At 50.6% G+C, this 21131-nt stretch overlaps 1 protein-coding gene across 1 annotated transcript in view; it reads left to right on the top strand.

Moving 5' to 3' along the window:
* The first annotated feature begins 7422 nt into the window (after positions 1-7422).
* Positions 7423-21131, top strand: part of NTF3 (neurotrophin 3) — a 65145-nt gene continuing 51436 nt past the window's right edge. Inside the window, exon 1 of the mRNA XM_046679387.1 lies at positions 7423-7629. Coding sequence (XP_046535343.1) covers positions 7612-7629 — 18 coding nt within the window. The 5' untranslated portion in view covers positions 7423-7611. The remainder of the gene's footprint in view (positions 7630-21131) is intronic.

Below are 21131 nucleotides of genomic sequence, written 5' to 3'. Positions count from 1 at the left end.
AGATAACACAGCAGCTCAGATAGGAACTCTGTCTCCTAGTCCAGTGCTAAGACCAGCATATATATACATGGTGGTATACACACACACACACACCCCCTGTGTCTGCATACATATATACATACACACAGTGCTTAAAACAGTGCCTGGCATATGATGCTAATATTGTTAACAGTACTGGCACTCAGTAAGCACTCAATAAATGTAACCTATTGTTGTGATGATGAGATGATAATCTATAAAGAAAGTTCCCCCTGCTAACATTCCTTCCAGCACTGGATGTCTATGGTGCTATGAGATCCCAGCTTGGGTACCTTTTTTGCTTGAGCATTATTTGCATTCTGAACAGGGCCTGAGGACAGCCTGCTCTCTGGGTGGCAACGGCCAGAACTGTCAGTGAATTGACCGGTAAATATAGCACACCATCAGATGGATTGGCTGCGTGGGTGTGTCTGTTCATGTTTGTGTGTGTTGGGGATAGTAGGAGTATGTCAGCTTATTTTAACTTGAACTCAGCTTTCCCTGGCCCGTAAGAGCTGTTAACATCTCTTATTAGTGTTTTTTGGGAATTCTGGGTGTGAGGTCTTCAAGGTAAAAGTCTCAGTGATTAATCCGCTTTCCTTAGTTTTCCTAGACCACTGAGGTGGAAAGAAGAGTGTTTTCAAGGAGATATGGATAATAGAATGAACCTTCCTTGCACCTGACTCCACCCCACACACTTCATACCTATCTGCTTAGTGGTAAGTGAGAATTGATCTTGGCGGCAAGATGACGGATGAAATGACCTTTGCCAGGTCAGCCAGCCTTGAATTCTGAGGAGAGACGTGTAGGAGGAACGTACTCATAGGACACATTGTTATATGTCGTGGTCATGCCCATGGCTAGATGGGACTGGGCTCCGAGTTAGGGGTAAGAAGACCTGGGTTCCTGTCCTGTTCAGCCTTCAATCTTGCGAAAAACTGCACCTTTGGATCGCTGTATATTTACTTCCCAGACTTTCCCCACCCCTTTCTACCAGTAAAGATAGTAAATGGAGGGTGGTGCGGCCAGAAAACTTTCCTAATCTTTAATCCCACCCCAAGTCCCCAACCAGAGGTAAATCCCAAAATGACTTCAATACCCAATGGAAGGAAGTGTGTGATGGAAACAGCACTGGTTTTCCAGCCAGGAGCCTGCCTCTTGCGCCCTTTCTTCAGGAGGCCTTGGAAAGTGAGAAAGGCAGGCTTCCTTCAACACTGACTGCCCAGTAGTGGTGCGTAGGAACCATTCAGGCATGGGAATGAGCAGGAAAACTCGCGATGCTTTGCTGAAGGACGTCACCCAGTGTGGAGCTGTGGCTGGTAATCAGTCGGAATTTTCACTCAGAGACGTCGCTCTGGGACTACTGAAGGCAGAGAAGAACAGATAACACAAAACTCCCAACTGTCTTCAGATCAGTATGCTTCTTTGTTTTCTTTTGTATATTCCCTGTTAACACAAGAAAATGAGGTGAAGTCCCCTTTACACATGGTAAAACCAACGAACTGAAGAGTTCTGGGATTTCCCCCAGCTCACAAGGCAGTGCAGCGTTCGCGCTCCGTGTTCTCCCAGTCTCCAGCTCGCTGATGATTCTCTGGATCCCATTGCCTTTGGGGATTACTCAGTGTTCTCACAGCATAAACTGAAGCTTCAGCCCCACACACAATCTTCCATTTCCTCCTAAGCATAAGAGTGTTCTTCAGCAGCCAGACCCTTCCCCAGATGAAGGAAGCCACGGTGAAAAGACCACCAGGCTGGGGGTTTGGAAATCGCACCTGGACTCTATCAGTTCAACCCTGGGGCCCCAGCCCTCCCCTGGGGCTAACAGACCTGCTCCAAGGTTCTCAGAATTTATAAAATCAAAAACATTTGCATATTTTGAAACCTTCACTGGACCCTGTTTTTCACGTTCATCTCAACATTTGTTTACGTCTAAATACGTGGAGGGCTTGAGAAACAGCTGGCTCGTGAGTGGACACAGCTCAGAGGACAAATGGAAGGGACTGCTGATTACTCCATTTGTAAATCTGAACCTGAAATATGAAATGCTGGCATACATGCTGAGAGGGACGGCCTATCGAGTGTTTTCTTGTCCGAAGACGGAATTAATGGCAGTGCCATATCTACGTCTAACCCAGGTAATAAAACTTTATGAGTCTTTCCCCATGAAATACTTTGTTTATGTCACATAGGTCTAATCTAATGTTTTTTTTTCTCTTTTTCTTGACTTCCCAACCCCCACCCTTTCCCCTGCCCTCTTTGTCTCTTGGGGCCTATTCCCTTTGGAAATGCATTAGTTACCTAGGAAACCTTAATGCCATTTTTTTATGAGTGGAGTTTGGTGCGGCATAAAGTTAATTTATAGGGTGGTTAAGAATTCATGTCATGACTGGAGAAATAGGAGACTTTATTATGATTTCCATATCCACCTGTGTGGTAGAAATACATACCTTCCCTCTATCATTATGGGTAATTTCTTAAAACACAATTATGAATATTTATGTTATTTCACAAAATAAGTTGATCCATTGTTGCTCAATGTAATTCATTATATTGTTCGATGTAAGCCCTAAAACATAATTAGCAACAACAACAAACCAATCATATAGTAGGCAATCTGTTAAGAGTTGAAGGACATGGTGGAATTTCCTTTTCAATGATGAGGTGGTTCTGCCTTAGAGGCAAAGAATGAATAAGATGAGATTTTGAAATCCTTCAACTAAATCTTTCATGTTCTTTGAGGCCCTTGTTAAAAAGCTATATGAATTCTAAATATGTCTACTACTTCATTCTGCTAATTTCTTTCTGTCTTTGTCCAAAAGGGAAAATATACACCCATGAAGTTACGTTAATGAAATGTTTAAAGAGGGCTTACAAATAACAAACAGGACATTCCAGAGTCAAGCTTCTTTCCAGAAGCTGACATGCCCCACCAGTGGGGTGGCAGTGTTTCAGTGCAAGGACTATTAGATTGGGAGTTGGTGCGTACATTGTACCAGGGCCTGTGCTGTGCATTTTAAATAAATTGGTTCATTCGGTCCTCATAATACTCCTGTGAGTTTGGCGCTGTTTCTGTCAATTACAGATGGCTTCTGAGAAGTTCAGGAACCTGTCCAAGGACACACAGCCGTCAGGTGAAGAAGGCAGCGTGGAGCTCAGGTTTATACGACTCCAAAATCCACTCTTTCAAAGAGTTCGAGTTTCTGATCTGTGGCTGCCCTTTTTCTGTTTCCCTGGGAAAAGTCATTGAGAGGCTGGTGCCTCCCTTTCTTCATGAAATGCAAGGTGGGGCCTCAGAAGCTGATGGAATTTGATCTCTAATAGTCCTGCTCTTTTTAACTATCAATGCTGGTAACAGCAGAGCTGTGCTTTCTCAAGACAACAGAAACTTTAGGGACGACCCGGGCTTGCTGAATGCACACAGACAAGCACTCAACTTCTGTGGACAACTGCACCCACTTTGAAAAAAGAAGAACGTCTCACACGATGCCTCTTGGGGCACTGGGGTGGAGTTGCCAATTGGCGTGATAGCTCGTGTGACTCGGTTAATGATGCTGTCGTTAGTATGTGTGTGTGGTAATGGGCGGGCAGGTAGGTATCTCTGGAGTGCCAGGGGCCAAGGCAGCACACAGCCTGTCCGGACCCTTGGACCCTCGGGTTCCCAGTTCCTATGCAAACACCTTTTGCACTCACTTTAATTGTTTCAGAAACATAGACTTTCCAGTTCCAGCAGCGCAAGCAGCCTTCAGGGTGAGGGGGGCGGGGTGGATGGGGTATTCTGCCAAACTTCTCCACAGTGCCCTCCAGCAGCAGAAGATGCAACTTGCAAAAATTTTAGGATCAGCTAAGGTGTGGAGCACAGTTGAGCAACCTCGAAGGCAGAAAAACAACGAGAAAGGACATTCAAGGCTAGTTATATGATCAGGAGGAAAATAACCAGGCTTCTCTTTGCCACGTATGGTCACAGAGGAAAGTGTCCTTAGAGGCCATTCGGCCCAATTCTCTCATTTCCTGGCTCAACATGTCACAATGAATTAAGCACATGCAGCTTCTACACAAGACCTCCCCGCTGGCCACATGCTGAGTGCCCCCCACTCAGCACACAATCCACTTAACTGAAGCCCTGAAATGCTGCTTTTCACAAGGTAAAGGCGCAATTCATTCCAACGTTTCCATTTTGTTTCTGTTCAATGTTTCAACCACAGAGTGGTGCTATTGCAAAAGGTAAGGGTGGGCAGAAGGCAAGCTCTAGAAATTTGCTTTAGGAGAGAGATTTAAAGGGGGCTTTCAAACACTAGATCTGGTTCCTGCTCTCACAAACACTTTAGGAGTAAAGGCCTTACCCTCAGATGCAGCAGGGAGAAAAAGAAAGTTCAGCAACCTAAAAATACAGTCAACAGATGGACGGCCAACTCCGTGACCACGAAGTCAACCTGGAGAGAGGTGATAACCTAGCTAGTCAAAAGAGACCTGCTTCTGGGTGGATTTCCACACTCAGCACTCTCGATTACAAACTCACCAGCTTACTTCCCAGTTCTGTTCTTTCCTTTAGCTATCTATCCACTAAGATCTTTCTCTATTTAGAGAAACAGATTTTCTTAGAAGTCACAATGTTCTGCAGTTCCAAAATGACTCTCAGTTATATACAATAATCTTTCACTATATTAAAACAAAATGCACCTTTCGACTCCTTTTTCTGGCCACCCTCTTCTTTGATCACCTTGCCACTCTCTTGGAAGCCAAAAGGAAGACCTGGTGTCAGTCCCTTGACTTAAGAGAGGAGCAGACAACTTTAGCTCTGGACTAGAAAGGAAGACAGTAAAGGGAAAGGCAGCTTGCCTGCTCCAGGGAGATTGTCTGAAAAGGTCTTCCGCACAGGAAAGGGCCGGTGGCTCTGCGTTTGGGAAAAGCAGGAAAAGTGCATCTCTCACCCTCTGCTTCAGTCTGGTTCGCTCCCTGTTCCTCTCTCCTCCCCCCAGCCCCTCCCGCCTTCCCCTCCCCCCTGCAAAGGCGCACCACACATATTTGGCAAGATTAAGGTGTCACCTCTCATATTACAAGGAGTGTTGATTGCAGGCAAAGACAGACCCACCAGCTCAGGACAAAGCCCCCTGAGTTGAGAAACAACACAAACTCTTCCTGCCATCGCCTAGGTCGTGGCAGAGTGAGGTGGCCGGTCAGTGCACGGCATCGACACAACAAATCCGGGTCTTAAAGTCACTGCTGCCTTTTTTTCTTCTTTTTTTCTTCTGATTTTTCAAATAAGATCCCCCCCCCCCTTCCCCTCCTGCCTCCAGACTGCCAGTGACCGAGGAGCTGCAGGCAGATCAGCCGACACATGTTTTTAACCCATTCCTCGCTGCAGCAAGAGCCAACCGTCTCTCTCCCGGCAACCTTCAGGGTCCCGGAGGAGCTGGAGCTCCAGAAAAGAGCCCCTAGAACTCGGCCAGTGGAGCTGAAACTGAGGCCTGAGTCCCTCCTTTGACAGGGGAAGGGGGGCAAGTGCGGGAAGTGGGGGAGGGCAGGGAGGCGGGCCAGAGCAGAGGGAGAAAACCAGAACCCAACAGATCACGCCCCATCCAGACCTTCATGGTGCTGTGTGCCGGGTGGAAGGAACGACTCGGCAGCTTAATCTGGCCAGGAGGAGGACTTGGACATTTTGGCGCTAGGGAGGCACTGAAGGAGTTCCCTATTCTTCCCAGGAATCGCGGGAGGTGCTGCCCCTGGGCCTCCGTGGGCGCTGCCAGCCGTTTTCGATGTGGCAGCCTCCATCAGCCACGATAATGATGAGGCAGGTACAATCTACCTAGTAAGCAGCCCCCAGCCTCCCCATCCCTTCCTACCTCCCCTCGGACCCGCAGCCTCTTTCTGCCTCGGGTTCGGCCCGATCTCAGGGGCCGGTGTTCTCGGTTTTTAACCAAATTCTCAAACCAGTCTAAGGAATTTGGATTTTCTGAACCTGGGCCTTAGCTGAAACACAGAGAGGGTTGCTTATTAGACACCTGGGATGGCAGGCCAGGGAGGAGATGGGATACTTACTCCCCTCCCCCAATCGCGCTAGAGTCAGAAGGTCCGGGCCAGAGACGGAGAGAGGAGTGGCTGAGACCGCAAGGAGGAAGCGGTGGCGGGCTCGGAGATAAGGTCTGCGACGCCACCACCTGGGCAACCGGGTAGGAGGAGGGCAAGAGCGCAAACCTCCGCTGCTCCGAGGTTCTGGATTTCTCCTTGACCCCTAAGCGACAGCCGCCCTCCCCCACCCCCGCCCCCTGCTTCTCTCGAGGGCAAATGGGCGAAAGCAAGATGACTGCACTCAGTAAATTTAGAGACAACGATCTCAGAACAAGTGGGGTCTAATGGGCTGCTAAAATTATCTCCAAATATGAGATTTTGCTCCCCGTTCCTTCCCCCCAGCCTTTCCTCGAGTAAGCTACCGGTGGGGAAGGGAGCGTCACTATTTTCGGAGCGCTCCGAAGAGGTTTGCGTGCGGCTTGCCTTTTCTGCTTCGCGCGCTGTCCCCGCTTGCAGACTGTGGGCGCTGGGCGGGTGCTGAGCTGCAGGGCCCATCCTGGTTTGGAAGGAAGGGGATTAGGGGAAGTTGGAGGCTGGGTGAAATAGGAGGCTCTGATCCAACCCCTTCTCCCTTCACGCTTGCGCTCGCGGAAACACACACACACACACACACACACACCGGCCCCTCCCTTGGTCCCCAGACCCCCGCCCGGCTATACCTCTCTACCTTGAACTCCCTTGACCGCCTGCACAGCGCCCCGGTACTGGTCCCTGGGAGCAGCGAGCTCACTAGGGAGCGATTGTCCCTGGGCGTGTTCGTGTTGCCGTGGGGGAAGGAAGGACGGGTGGGCTTCAGAGAGGGTGGGGAGAGATCTGGAGCTGGAAGAATGAGGTTTGGAGGAGGAGTTTGCACTTTAGACCCAAGACGCCTGAGGGAAGGGGCAAGGAAGGCCCTTCTGTCTCGTAAAGAAAATCTTAAATAATAAAAAAATACAAGGAGATCAAAAAGAAATTTTTCAAGAAAAAGAACAAATAAGACAGGCTGAAGACATTAACATGTAAAACGTCGTGAAAAGTTGTCTATTTCGTTTTTTCCTGGATCTCTAAAAGAGAAATCAGGGGGGATACTGAAACATACTATTAATTTGGAAGTTTTGGTGTTTTTCTTCGAGAGAGGCTAGGAGAAATGATTCCGTGCCCCCGTGGCCCCCAGACCGAAGCCGGAGGGCCGCCGGGCCGCAGGCCTGCAAGGCGCGGCGGGCCGGCGCGGGGGCGGGCCCGCGGCGCGCAAGGGGTTAAGGCGCTGAGCGCCGAGCCATCTGGCCGGGTTGGCTGGTTATAACCGCGCAGATTATGTTCACGGGACTCAGAGTTGAAGGCTCCTCTCCCTACCGAACAGCTCCGCGCGCGGTCCCGCGAGAGAGCCCGGCGCAACTACTTTCTTCCCTTTTCTTTCTTTCTTTCTTCTTCTCTTTTTATCCCCTGCTGGGTTGTGGCGGCGGCGGGGTGGGGGAGACTTTGAATGACCGAGCTCGCGTCCACCTTTCTCTTCATGTCGACGTCCCTGGAAACAGTCACACGGATGCCATGGTTACTTCTGCCACGGTAAGGGGAGGCGGGCACGTCGGGTTGGCAGGTTCTGGGGTGGGGGGATTTTCCCGCGGACTAGCGCGCTGGCCCCCAACGCCGCCCCCGCCCCCACTCCCATCGCGCCGCACTCGCTCACTTTCCCCGGCTTGTGCCTTCCCCGAAGTTTGCGCTGGGATTTGCCCAGGCCGAGGCGCAACCACAACCACCCCTTACACACACACATACACACACACACTCACGGACACTCCTCTCTCTCGTCCCTCGGCTACCCGAGAAACCGCCCAATATCTGGGAAAATGATCAGGTTTAAGGGACCTGGATTGGAAATGGGGGGCGGAGGCGAGGGGAAATGGGGACCACGGAAGGGCAGGAAAGGGAGTCAGCAGAACCGCCATCCCCCCACCAACACACCCGTCCGCTCCTGCAGAGTAGGGTCCCCGCGCATCCTGTAACAAAAGCGGGTGGCAGAGAGATCCCGGGCAGGAAAGGGGCGAGGGTGCCGCCGCCGCTCCCCGGCAGGCGCCCCGCGCCCCGCCGCGCCGGGTTCTCCGCACGCCTCCCCTTCCCAGAGCCCGGGCGTAGGCTGGGGGAGTCGATTCCGAGCTCTAGACCTGGAGGGTCGCTTCCCACTTTGGGGAGTTGAGACTCCTCGCCCGGCGTGGCGTACCTGCTCTCGAGTCCCCTTGCCTCCGCCGAAAGCTTTTCTAAGAAACGACCTCGTACCCCGGGCTGGTCTCGGCCAGCGCCCACCCCGCGGCTACTCCACCCTGGGTCTCTGTGCAGATGCTGGAGCTCCCCGCGTGGCCCGTGCACCTGGGACCCTGCGGGGGAGCGGCGGGCACGGGGGCCAGGCCATCCCTGGGGACTTCCTCGCGGTTTCTCGTAGCCGGCTCTAGGAACAAGGCGGAGGGGTAGGAAGGCTAGGAGACCTGGGGACCGGCGGAGCTAGGTCGGAGTTAAAAGGACCCACAACGGACCACATTGCTCCTCTGCCCCAGAGCTTTACTCATACTCCTAATGAAATTTGGGACGCTTAAGTGTTGAAGGTAGGGGAAAGGAGGGGCTGGGTGGGGGAGGGGACTCTGCTTGTTGCTTTGGGGCGCTAGCGGGTACGCGGCGAGGAGGCGCTCCTTCTTTGGGGGAGTTAGATTGCTGCGTCCCTCATCTGCGCTTCCAATGCGCGGAACTGAGACCCCTGCGCCGAACTAGGTGGGGGCTGCTGACTAGTAAGGATCCCTCTCATTGGATCCGTGGCTGGGGGGGCATTTCACGTGGAGAAAACACCGAACCAGACGGCCTCGTCTCGACCTCTGGCGGCGGGCGGCAGGTTCCCAGTCTGCGTGCAGGCAGCTGCCCGGACGCGGCGGGAGCGCTGGGCTCAGAGCTGGAGAGCTCGGAGGCTGCGCGCGGGTGGACTTGTTTATGTGTGTGAAGAGCAGGGGGCGGGAACTGGGGGGGGGGGGGGGGGGGGGGAAGGGGGGGGGGGGGACACTAAAGGGGTGGGTGTCACTCCTGGAATCTGACGTTTGTAACTCAGCCGCTTACAAAATATGGTGGGCCGCCTGCTTTTTCATAAAGAGATGCCCTCTCCCACCCTCCAGAACAGCTAACGAGAAAACCGTCGAAGCCCTTGGCTCTAGACGTCAGGATGGGAGAGAGTTGTAACAGAGGGAACTTTGCAATAGGTTCTGTTTTCACAACGCTCAGAAATTCTCCAGCATACTCAGCCTGCCCTCTCCCGCTCCCAATTCCTTCCTGACATGTTGCACAAAGAACGTTGAGAGGTAGGATTCAGGGGATAAAATCTAACCGCCTCCGCCTTAGGCTCCAACAGTTAGACCTGGGTCTGGCTTTGGGAGTGAGGGGGAGATGAAGGGAAACCAGGCTCCGTGAACAGCGTCCGAGGAAAGTAGAAAGTCTGCGGGGGTCTGCAGGAGGGAGAGTGTGCAGGGTTTTGTGTTGGTGAGGACAGTATCACTGTATCGTAGCTGGAAGTGAAAGATTGGGTTGTGTGTGAATGAGCTGTGTTTTCCTTTGGAGGGAGATCGGGACCCTTGGGTGCTCTCTTTGGTCCCGGAAGGAGGTTTTTGGACAGTCTCTGCATAAGGGCATGTATGGGGGTGGCCAGAGGGCGGGAGCTTCACCCTGCTCTGTGCGCGGTGGAGGTGTGTGTTTCTGAGCAGACTGTTGAATGGGCATACGCGTGACTAGCAGGAGATGAGAGCATGTGGGAACATAGGTGTAACTAATGAGAAATCTGTGCCTGTGAAGGGTGTCAGAGCAGGAGGAGAGGTACAGTGTGTTGAAGACAGATGGCTTGTGCATGCCTGCACAGACAAATGGAGTGGGTGTGGTGTGGGAGGGCGGCTCTGTGTGGGAGGGAAAGGTGGAGTGTGTGGAAGGTGGGGCCCTGAGGATTACCCAAGGGATGTGTGTAGGGGGCGGGAAAGATTATCTGCGAGAGCAGAGTGTGAACTTCATGGGCTGGGATGGCGTTGGGATATCTGGAGGATAGAAGAGTGTGGGCTTAGAAGCTCATTGCGGAGAGACAGGATGTTTGCGGGGAAGGGTACTGGGTTGGTCTTTGCCTTCTGCCCTCCTAGCCCCCCAGGGAGCAGGGAATTGGAGAAGGCTTAGAATGAAGGACTGTACTTGTAAGGGAAGAGTCCTGTGTGTCAGCACTGGGTGGGGACCAGGGAGGATGCCTGCCTGAGACTGAAGCAAGTGGAGGAATCTATTTTGCATGTCTAGTGGCAGAGATGCATGTTGTATTATGTTATATAATGGGTTTCTTATTTAATAGAGGAATTCACTCACTAATTAATATTGATTATCAATTAAAATTTATGGAATGCCTACTGGATACTCAGCCCGTTGCTGGCTACTGGGGCATGGCACAGTGCCCTGGAAAAATTCCTTCTCGGGCCTCAGCTGACTGCCGCAATTTTTCCAGGAGGAATGAAGAGAGGTTGATGCTTGTTGAGGTTTCTTCAAGAACTATAATTCAGTTTCTAGAGCTGCTTATGGATCTTGGGGGCCAATGGGAAGCTGACTTGAAATGTATCTGTGGTTTTTGTGGAAAGGGAGGGTAAAGATAGGGATGATGCATGGTTTTGTGTGTGGGGAGGGAGCTGAGGGGTGTCCCTATTTTTTGTAGGGGGTGTGTGCTGGGAACTGGGGGGGTCTGCAATCCAGATCAGAATGCGGGTCCCAATACATTGAGGACTGAGTTTCTGAGAGTGTGTAGTGCCTACTTACCAGCAGGCATAAGACATGCTGTGTGGAGCTGGAGGAGGGGGATGCAGTGACCAGGAGGACGCGTTTGTTAATCTTTGATGTATTCTGGGCTATGAGTATAAAGCTAACCTGGGGTGTGGGAGTGTGGGCGTGTGTGCACACACACTGCGGGGCAGGAGTTCAGTAACTGGGAGAAAGCTAGCCTGGAGGATAGGAGGGGTGTATATTCTGGCTCTTGTGAGGGGGTGGGGTGTATTTCTTTGCAGGAATTGTGTGTGTCTGAGGGAGGATGAAAATGGTCCTGGATGCTCAGATGTGTATCTTAAGCAAAAAAGGTGTAGATGAAAGAGGGCTGTAGGCTTCCGGCAGCATTTGGGGAATGAGGGAAATGGAAAGTCGGTTGAGTTCATTCCCTGTGAGAGCCGGTGAGGTAACGGATCAGAGCAGGGAGCCCATGTGCTTTCGGCTGCACATACCTGCTTGCCTGGATCAGGTGCTGGGGAACGTCATTCATTAGGTTCTAATTGTGTAAGCCCATATGTTTGGGGGTACTTTATTTGATTCACGACTTTTTTGAACTCAGGAAATTGTAGCAGTGCCGTTTGGAGGTTCTACCTTATTTTTCAGGGAAATTCATCTGTGTAAGATAGAGTTGATATAGGGTTTGACCATTGGTCAGAAGATCTGGGCAGATATTTCTGAGCGTCGTGCGGTGGGAGTGGAAGACTCTCCATTGAGAATGCCTCGATTTTAGTCCAGTTCTGCCACTCTGGAGCAGTGTGACTTTGGGAACGTTTTCTAATCTCTCTGATCCTTTATGTAAAATGGCAGTGTCTATAATGACATGATGAGGAGGAAAGTTCACTCTGCTTTTCCCCCAATCAAAGCTTGGTGTGTTTAGGAGTACAAAGCTTTACTCAGGTGAAGTCTGATCAAATCCAGGCACTAGCATGTGTGTGAGCCATTGTAAAAATGGGATTTGTACCTCTTCCCCTTTACAGTGCAAGCTGGTAAAATAGTCTTAATGCCCACTGCATGTCTACTGCTCACCCAATGTGTAAAGAGAACTTTCTAGAACTGCCTCAGTTTACTCATCCATAAAACAGAGGCAGTCAAACCTAGGTTATAGTTGATGAAAATGTGTATTCATAAAAGATCTTTGAACTATTCAGAAGAATGGTGGTCCAAAAATCAACGTTATTAATTATCAGACAGACATTTTTCTATTCTTTAACACGAGCTATGCAGACCATGATGCCAAAACAAATATGACTTTGAGAACAGAGAAAATAGTAATTGTCCTTGGCATATCTGAATAAAAGAGGAACAAAGTTCAGCCACCCTGGGTTACTGTGAAAGTCTGTTTTCCTCCAGACTGTGGGTCCTTAGCAGGCGAGAGCCTGCCTGTTAGAAGGGCATGGGCTTTGGCTTGTGAAATGGCGTGCGCCCAATGCAGCAAGTGGGTACAGCCACTTTCCCCAGAGACAAAAATGGAGGCACAGGGGGGCAAGGAAACCCACTGAACCTCCGAGTCTGCCCAGAAGTCAGCACATGCTGTCAACTCCTGGCTCAGAGTCAGGCTCCCATCCTTGAGTTCAGTGGCCATAAATAGGCAGGAGCTAAGCTGTTTCCATGAGGCACTAAACCAATTCTGTTGCTTTTCTTGGCGAGATTGGGCCAATTAAGTTGATTGGAAGAGGTCACTGCTGATGGGTCTCACATTCCCCAGGCGGGACAGGCCAGCAGAGTTTAATTACATAACATTTCCCATCTCCACAGTTCCACTCCCAGATGTGTCAGATGTCCAGGGCTCTCCTCTTCCCTCCATTCAGGATGACTAATTGAGCAGGCGGCTTCTGCTCCAGGCTCCTCCAGACCTTTTCCTGAGCCTTTCCAGCTCTCCCATCCCAATTGGAGGGAATGTAAATCCACGTGTTGGCTGCAGTGAGAGAGGGGAGTCAGGCCGACACAGAAGACCTTTAAAACCCACCTCCCTGCTTTAAGACCTCCCCAGCTGCTGTTTTACTCTTTAATGAGGCAGGCAGTTTCTGGTGGTGGCGATGTTGAACTAATGACCGTTGCTAGGGTTTTAGATTTTGTTTTGCTTAAAATTGAGTTTTTTGGAGAAGGACCAAATCTTCTACTGGAGACAAGCTTAAGCCCCGCGTGGTGCTGCTGATAAGGTCTGTGGATGCGCTTTGTGTGTGGACAGGCGTGTGCAGAGTGAGAGGAGAGCACGGGATGGGTGTGTGTGCTGGGGGACATGTGAGCACAGAAGTGGCTCTGAGGGGACAAGAGGCATCATTCATAGAGCTTATGTGATGGGTGGCAGGTACTTGGGCGTCTGGCTCAGACTGGACTGTCATCCTGTTGTTTCTTGCAGAAGGGTCAGCTTGTGGGAAATGTTGGGAGCAGCTTCTTTCAGACCATCTGTACATGAAGATAGAGGATGTGTGAGCTTTTAAGAAGTATGAGGCCGGTGTAGATAGTACCTTACTCTTGTCTGGACAGATTTCCCTTAAGATCAAGGCTGGACAAAGGAAGCCTTTCAGAGGACTCGCTTCATAACCTGTGACAGCACATATAGATGGCGCAAGATCTTTAAAGTATTTTTTGTTGTTGATAGTTTGCCATGACTCAGCCTTTCTTCTACTTAAAAATACCAAGGGGATAGAGACTACACACACCCCTGGGTGGTCAGATGGATTGGCTGTTCTGTATCCTCATCTGCGCGTGGTCCTTTCAAAGCAATCTTAACTAGGAACCACTAGAGGCTGTCTGTGGCTCTGGGCATCCTTACAGGACAAACCTCTGACTATCACTGTGGTTTAGCTGGAGAGGAACAGATTTTGAAGTGAAATTTGCTGTGGTCTGTTGTGATTGCTCACTTTTAGCAGCATCTCCAGAGAAATTTATTGAGCCCCAAATCTTTTATGAATTTGTTCCATCAGGGATTTTTGAAAGGATTAAGGTTCTTGTTCATTCAAAGCCAGAGCTGTAGGAGTGGACAGCAGCTTACTGATCTGAAAAGATCCCCAGCCAAGGTGATCTCCAGCAGCATGGAGCAGCAGAAAGCCTGCTGACTTGGAGGTGGGGAGCCAAGCTCTGTCATTATTCAGCTGCTGTTGTGTGACCCTGGACATTGTCTCCAGGCCTTGATTTACCCATCTGTAAACAAACAGCTTGAATCAGAAGATCGCCAAGTCCCACTGCAGCTCCACCATCCTAGGATTCTACAGTAGCCCCATCCTCCTACTCGATCAGTGCTTGCATGTCTTGCTTAGAGTGCGTCTTGGCATACCCTAAATGAGCTCCCATTTTTGTCTTTGGGGAATGCCGGAGTCAAAGGCAGAAAGGCATGCAAAGAATTTACCATAGTGTTTTGTTTTGGCCAAGAATGCTCACAGAGTTGGCTCAGCCAGCGCAGTGTGTGCAGAGCTGGACGGGGTTGGTTTTGGCTTTCTGGTAGGCCTGATGCTAATCATCCAGCTTCTACATGAATGCCTTTCAGTGTCAGTGTTTCTGAGTAAGATAAGTACCCCCCTTTAAGGTGATCGATGATGATGATAGTTAATAGTTGAGTACTTACTTGGTGCCAGGCATTATTACAAATATTGTGTGGTATTGTCTCAATGCCCCAAATAATCTCATTTACAGATAGAGAGGCTAAGGTTACCTGAGGTTAAGGGATATGCTTATGGTTGCACAGCTAGATGTCAATGTGCTGGCTTTCTATCCTGAAGCCACGGCTGTCCCAAGTCGGTCACCTGCTAGTCAGAGTCTGTATTCTGCGTTCTGTGATGTCATCCAGATGGGAGACTGTTGGACAGCCCTTTGATAGCAAAGTCTGTCACCCCACAGGGTAACCTGCTCCACTGGAAGGTTCATTTTCATGTGCAAGACAAATGTTGAAGCTTTCTAGCCACCTGCTGGCAAGCATGTGTCAGATCTGTCTTAGCTCCCACCAGCCCACCCCCTTTACTTCCCGTTCTGTTGACAAGGGAATCTGCCCTTCCAGAGTGGGGGTATTGATTTAAGCCACAATTGCCTCCTTGTAAACTCTTCAAGATCGGAGCTGGACATCTGGTTTTGATCCACACGCCCACGAGAGGTGGTAGGTCCCAGCATTCTTGAGTCCTGCGATGAGGGTTTCACAGAATCAGAGTAAAAGAGAATCTGAATGGAGAACATGAGAGCTCTTCAGATTTGGAAAACACCTTTCCTTGATAGGCTAGGGAACTCCCTCGATCTAGACTGGGGCCAAAGTGAAGATGGATTTCTCGCTGAGAGGTTGGAGGCAGGCGTTGCTGCTCAGGACGGGTCCCAGGCTCTGTCGGACGCGGAGCAGAGCTGCTCTAGGCGCCTGCTTTGCCTGCCTCCTGCTGTTCTCTGGGCAGCAGCAGAAGCAGGGGGGCCAGAGGGGTGCTTGGGGTACATGTTGCCCTCTGAAGGGTGAAGCAAGGGCTCTTGTTCTTCCCTCTTCTTCCACTGACTTCCCCACCACCGCTACCACACACACATCTTCAAAGCGATTAATGAGAGTAACCTTGTTCTGTTGCTTAAAGGTATTTTCAATGTGCAAATAAATGTAGATCACTAACTTAGTGCCTATGAGATTGCGGGTGCTCAGAAAATATGTACTTTACATAAAACAACTTTGCACATGTTGGGTGATGCTTTATCCTGTTTATAGGAGGATATAGCCGTGTTATTGTTATTATGATTATTATTTATGATAGCCAGGTCCTTGCAATTTACTGCTCCCCCCCTCCCCCGTTTCTATGTCTAAGCCCCTAGCATTTAAAACTATCTTCCCCACCTGGCTTCAAATTATCCCTTCGGGAATATGCTTCAGATTCTTAGTCTGGGATAATTTCCATCCTGTGTCAGCAGACCTACAGCTAATTGTTCCTAGGGCATATTCCCGGCTTCCACTGGGTTCAGGGGGAAAATGCAGCTCTGGAAATCATCTGATGCCCAATAAGTGTGTCCCCTGATTGGGAAGGAGCCTGGCTCTCCTGACACCCAGCTTGCTACCTTGAACAGCTTGCCACATTTCTCCCTGCAAAGAATTCAAACTAGCTGTGTGACTTTGAGAGTCACTCTCCCTCCATAGGCCTTGTGTCCTCTTCTGGAAAAAGAGAATCAGAGTCACTAGAAGGTCAAAAGGACCCTGCCAGTTGTGACATTTCACATACTCTGTGATTCTGCCGCTCCCGAGGCCTCCCTGTGGCCCAGGCCTGGGATTTCCAGGTATTCCTGCTGGAGGACTTATGTGCAGAAATGTGAAGGGGGTGGAGGAGGAAATTAAGTTATGTGATGCCAGATAAGTTATTGAACATATGGATGAGTGCATGTTTATAAAGTGCTGAAGAAGCAAGCTTGCCAGATTTGTGGCAGATCTTGGATTGGAAGTTGGGAACATAGGGGGAGGTTTATGTGGGATCAAATTGTCTGTGGGTAGCTGCATTTGGTAAGCTAAATCAAAAAGATCCCGAACTACGAGCTGGGAGACCAGACTCCACCCGTAACTCTACCAGAGATGAACCGTGCAATTTTGGGGAACCCCTGAATCACACCAGGTTTCACTTTCCTCTTGTGTTAAAAAATGAGAGAGTTAAGGGCTCCTGGCTCTGGTGAGCCCTAAGTCTCTCCTGCTCATCATTTATGTGGGAGTTGGGGATTAGTAGAAAAAGCTGGATGGATGGATCGGTAAGGGGCCTAAACATAGAGGGAAATGTCCTCTGATTGCAAAACAATACGAGTGGCAGGAATATATGTCTGCTCTTGAATTCGAGATGGCCTTGGAGGATCTATTCTGTGTATATATTGTTTTTAGGACACTCTCCCTTTCATCTTCACTGAGGATACTGGAATCATCCTTCACGTCTTTGCCTCACCATTACCTTCTCTGGGAGGCCTCCCTGCAGCCCCCGAGAGCCTGGGGCTCCCTCCCCAGCCTCCCTGTGTTATACCACTTAGCAGCCTTAGTTTTATTTGCATTCCTATCTTCTCACTAGAATATGAGGCCTGCGAAGAAAGGGGTCTGGTCTTTTCATCTTTGTGTCCCCCAGCACCTCGCACTGTGTCTGCCACAGGGCTGTGTTGGGCGGACGAACGCATGACAGGTCATCAGGGAGTCCAGACTGGACAGCAGTAAGAGGCCAGGCTCGGAGAGGTGATGTGCCTTGCCAAGGGTCCAGAGCCGTGTTCTCTGTGTCTCCCTTTGGTTTGTCCCAGGGCTGAGGTCATGAAGCTCACTGCCTGCTCACTCGGAAAAGCTGTTCTTGCTCCCTTTAGAAACCCCTCTCCCCTAGGTCCCAGCCTGCCTAGCTCTTCTGTGAATGTGGGCTCTTGGTCACAGGGAAATTGTGTGTCCTTGCACATGAATCAGGGCAGTCCCTCTCTAGATGCTCAGAAAGCACATGGTTAGAGATTTTTCATTAGGCATCCTGTTGGTGGCTGCTAAGTATCAGGCCCTGTGCTCGCTGTTGGAGAAGATGCGGAGATGAATGCTGTGGCTCTGACCTCGAGGGTCTAGGAGCTGGTAAGGGAGATGGACAGGTTACATCATTGTGCTCCATGGAGGGGCAGTGTGGGCACAGAAGGGTTCCGGATTGGAGTGTTGTTTTTTTAGGGTGAATGATAGTGGAGAAGCTTCTTGGTCAGGAGCAGGCTGAAGGGTCCATGAACAGTCTTCACTTCTGCAGAACATTGGTTTCCTCGTCCCCGAGGTTCCCAATACCAGACTGAGGCTCTGGCTGGGGATGCTCAGAGCCCTTTGTGAGGCGAGCCCTTGGTTCTTCATGGGGAGAGTTCGGGGAAGGTGCGTGTTGTCCAGGTGTCGGGGCTTGGTGGATGTGTAGGATGTGTGTGCTGACGGGTGTGCTTCTCAGAAGCCTCCCTGCTCACGACTGCGGTTGGCACAGACCGGGGAGTTGCGCCCGTCTGCCTGAGGAGCTTAAGCACAGCTTCTCCCCATGCCTCCCTGCACGGTGCATTGTCTCTGTGACCACTTCTGACACAGGGACAGACTGCCATCTGCTGTCCATTTCTGTCCTCTGAGTCCCTCCTGTTCACTGAGTGCCTCGGCATTTTTTTTTCCACATCCTGTTTTTAATTGGTCCAGATACCAGAAGAAATAGAATAGACATCAGGTCCTTATTTAGTAACTTTTTTGGAACTCAGAAGGGGACCTTTAGTAAATATATCGCGTCTATTAGATGCTTTTCTTATCTTCTTAAAAGAAGTGTTATTTTAAGGGGGCCTCCTGCCTTTCCTGATTCTTCTTGACCACCTTGCCGGGCACCGTGTGGAACACCAGGAGGTGAAAGGCGAGGCCCCACCTTCAAGAGCCTTGCAGTCTCATTGAGGGCCCAGGACAGACGTGCAGAGAAATGACAATAGGGTGGGGCAGGACGTGTTTGGTAAGTGGCACATGAGTGGCAGGGACCACAGAGGCTTTGGGAGTTTGGAGGAAGGAAGAGTCTTGGAGGCTGGGGTGACTGGGAGAGACGAGTGAGGGCACCTTGACCCAGGTCTGCTCTTAGCAAGCCCGGGTTTGGGGAGAGCCTCCTGGGGGAGCGGCAGGAGCTGTGGAGCAGGCTCTGAACTGGCAGTGGGAGTCCGGGGAGCTGGAAGGCCTGAGGTCTGCTCCCTCCCTGTGACCCAGGGCTCTTGGTCCTGTTGACTGAGGGCTCTCCCTTCCCTGTACCACCCTTGCATGCAGTGGGGGAAGGCTCCTGGGGTCCAGCTTGTCAAGGAGCATTGGAGCCAGAGTCCAAAGTATCCCACTTGAATCCTTTGCAGGGAGGGGCACCTGCAGGTGTGGTCTGTCCTGACAACCCCCTACACAGCGGGAGAGAGACTTTCCCCGGAGAAATGTTGGGCGCTGCGCAAATATGAGGCGGTGAACGGCTGCATGAGGCCTCTGCTGGGCCACCTCTCTCCGTGTCTCTCTTAGACTTTCCTTCCAAAGATGTATCTCATAGCGCTTGCGTCAAAGGTAGCTTCCCAAGAGAAACCGTGCTGCTGCCCAGTATTGGTCGCAGCTCAGGCCTAAGATCCCTTCATGTTGGAATTCATCCTACTGTTGCTTTTACGGAAGATTTTTAAGTATCTGAGACTTTTTGGTGACTGTGGATTAAAATGGGAAAAAACGTTGTTTTTCATCAGTCACTCTCCTTCCCTCCTTTTCTCTCTTTCTTAGAACTTAAATGATCATCAAGGACATCTTCAGTGTGCTTCTGTCATGTTCTTGTCTTTTGGTGTGTTTGCGTGTGTGTGAGAGAGAGGGAGAGCGGCGGGGAGAGAAGGAACAAGAGAGAAGGTATTTTAGATTGTGGCCTATTAGCAAGTCTAGGAAATCAAGTTGAATTTGGGTTGAGTTACGGGTGGAGAGCTTGTCACCGTAATCCTCTGCCATTTCCCTTTACTTTTTGGCTCTCGCGTGAATCGGGAACGCCTCTGCCCAGGCCCGCTCGGAGTCCACGTCTCCTTTTGGGGCTGCCGTGTAGAGTTACCGTCTGTCTGCTGCAGGTCTCCTGAGCTCTTGGGGGCTCACTCGACAGAGGCACAGTCAAGGATAGAGCCTTTAGAGAAGAGCCAATTTTTGACTAAGAGGGAAAAAAATGTTAGGGGGTTAGAGAAGGATTCCGGTTGCTTCTCATGTGTCTTCTTGAGGTACAGTGATGTCTGTGACTCATCCAGAGAGACGGTGAGCAGGTGCTAGGCTAGAGACAGACAGGGAAAGTCTTCCGAGAGCAGCCAGCGTCGGGGGGGAGTCATCAGTTCCCAGCCATGTTTGAGGAGCCACACAACCCCAGGAACCACATGGGAAATTTTCTGACCGACTGCGACGTGACTTGTAATCCTGAGTGAAAGGAGGAGGAGGCGGGGAAGAAGAGATCCAGGTGAGGAAGCAGGTGGAAAGAGGCCCCGAGATGAGAAAAACGGGCTGAACGCACTGCAAGAAGTTCAGGTAGATGGTGCGCAGAGAGCTGCGTGGGAGGATGTGCCTGGTGAGGGGGGGCAGGCAGGAGCCAGCAGCGCGCTCCCTCTTTGCCCCAAGGGCGGCAAGGAGCTTTGGAGTCCCACGGAGGAGGGCACAATCAGGCTTTTGTTTTAAAAAAGATCACTCTGGCTGCAGTGTGGAAGATGGCTCTAAATAAATAGTTGAAATAATAAATAAATGAAAGGAGGACAGTTGGTTGAATTGGTGGAAGAATGAATGAGTGGACAAACGAATGCAATGCAGAGGGGAGCATCGAGCCTGAGTGGATCTCTGGGTACCCCAACCAGTGCTGCGTACCCCAGCTTGGGCGGGTAGAACGCAGTGCTCTGCGCAGAGTGGGTCTGGCTGTGGAGAAACAGGGACTGACATAGTAACTTAGGGGCTGGCCCTGTAGCCTAGTGGTTAAGTCCAGTGCACTCAGCTTCGGACGCCAGGGTTTGTGGGTTTGGATCCTGGGAGTGGACCTACACCACTCATCAGTCATGCTGTGGCAGCGACCCACATATAAAGTGGAGGAAGATTGGCACGGATGTTAGCTCAGGGCTAATCTTCCTCAACAAAAATAATAATAATAATAATAATGATAAAATAAAATAGCAACTTTAACGCTGAGAGTGTAGGGTGGTTGGGTGGGGGGGATCTCCCAATCTTTTTCCTTCTTCTATGCATTCTGATCCTAATTCAGTTTCATTCAGGGTCAAAAAAGGGTGGAGCTGTGTCCCAGAAAATCTGAAACCATGGCAGTGCCTTGCTCCAGAGGCGCTGCTTGCCTTGTAGACCTTTTCATAGGCTCAACATTGAATGTAGACAGATGCTAAGGTTTTGGGAGTGTCCGAGGGGTCCCATATAGCCAGACATCAGAGTCACCTATAGATGATTCCTATGGATTAGTGTGTGGGTGTGGGTGTGTTTCAAAGTCTCCTGAAAATTAGCAGACTCCACAGAGCGTCTTCTGCCAGCAGTGGATCTGTCTAGGTCCAAGGTCACATTGTTTAGCATATGTAAGGAGAGTGAGTGTGACAGTGATCCTGACAGACATCTAGCATGCCATCCAGCAAGTTGGAATGCGGGAACACCACAATTCTCTTTGGTAAAGACGCAGGGAGCCAGAGTCGTCTGAAAGGTCGTTGCTCCACAAAGACTCGCCTGTGTTGCTCCTGCTCTGATCTCACCTTGCCCTCTGAGATCTTTTGACTTTGGCTGACGGTGGTGGCTCAGGATATTATTCAAGTCAACTAAAGTTGAGTGTCTAGGGTTGAGGCAGAAG

Source organism: Equus quagga, chromosome 1 (genome assembly GCF_021613505.1).
Source record: "Equus quagga isolate Etosha38 chromosome 1, UCLA_HA_Equagga_1.0, whole genome shotgun sequence".
Lineage (NCBI taxonomy): Eukaryota > Metazoa > Chordata > Mammalia > Perissodactyla > Equidae > Equus > Equus quagga.
This window is presented reverse-complemented; position numbering and strand designations above follow the sequence as displayed.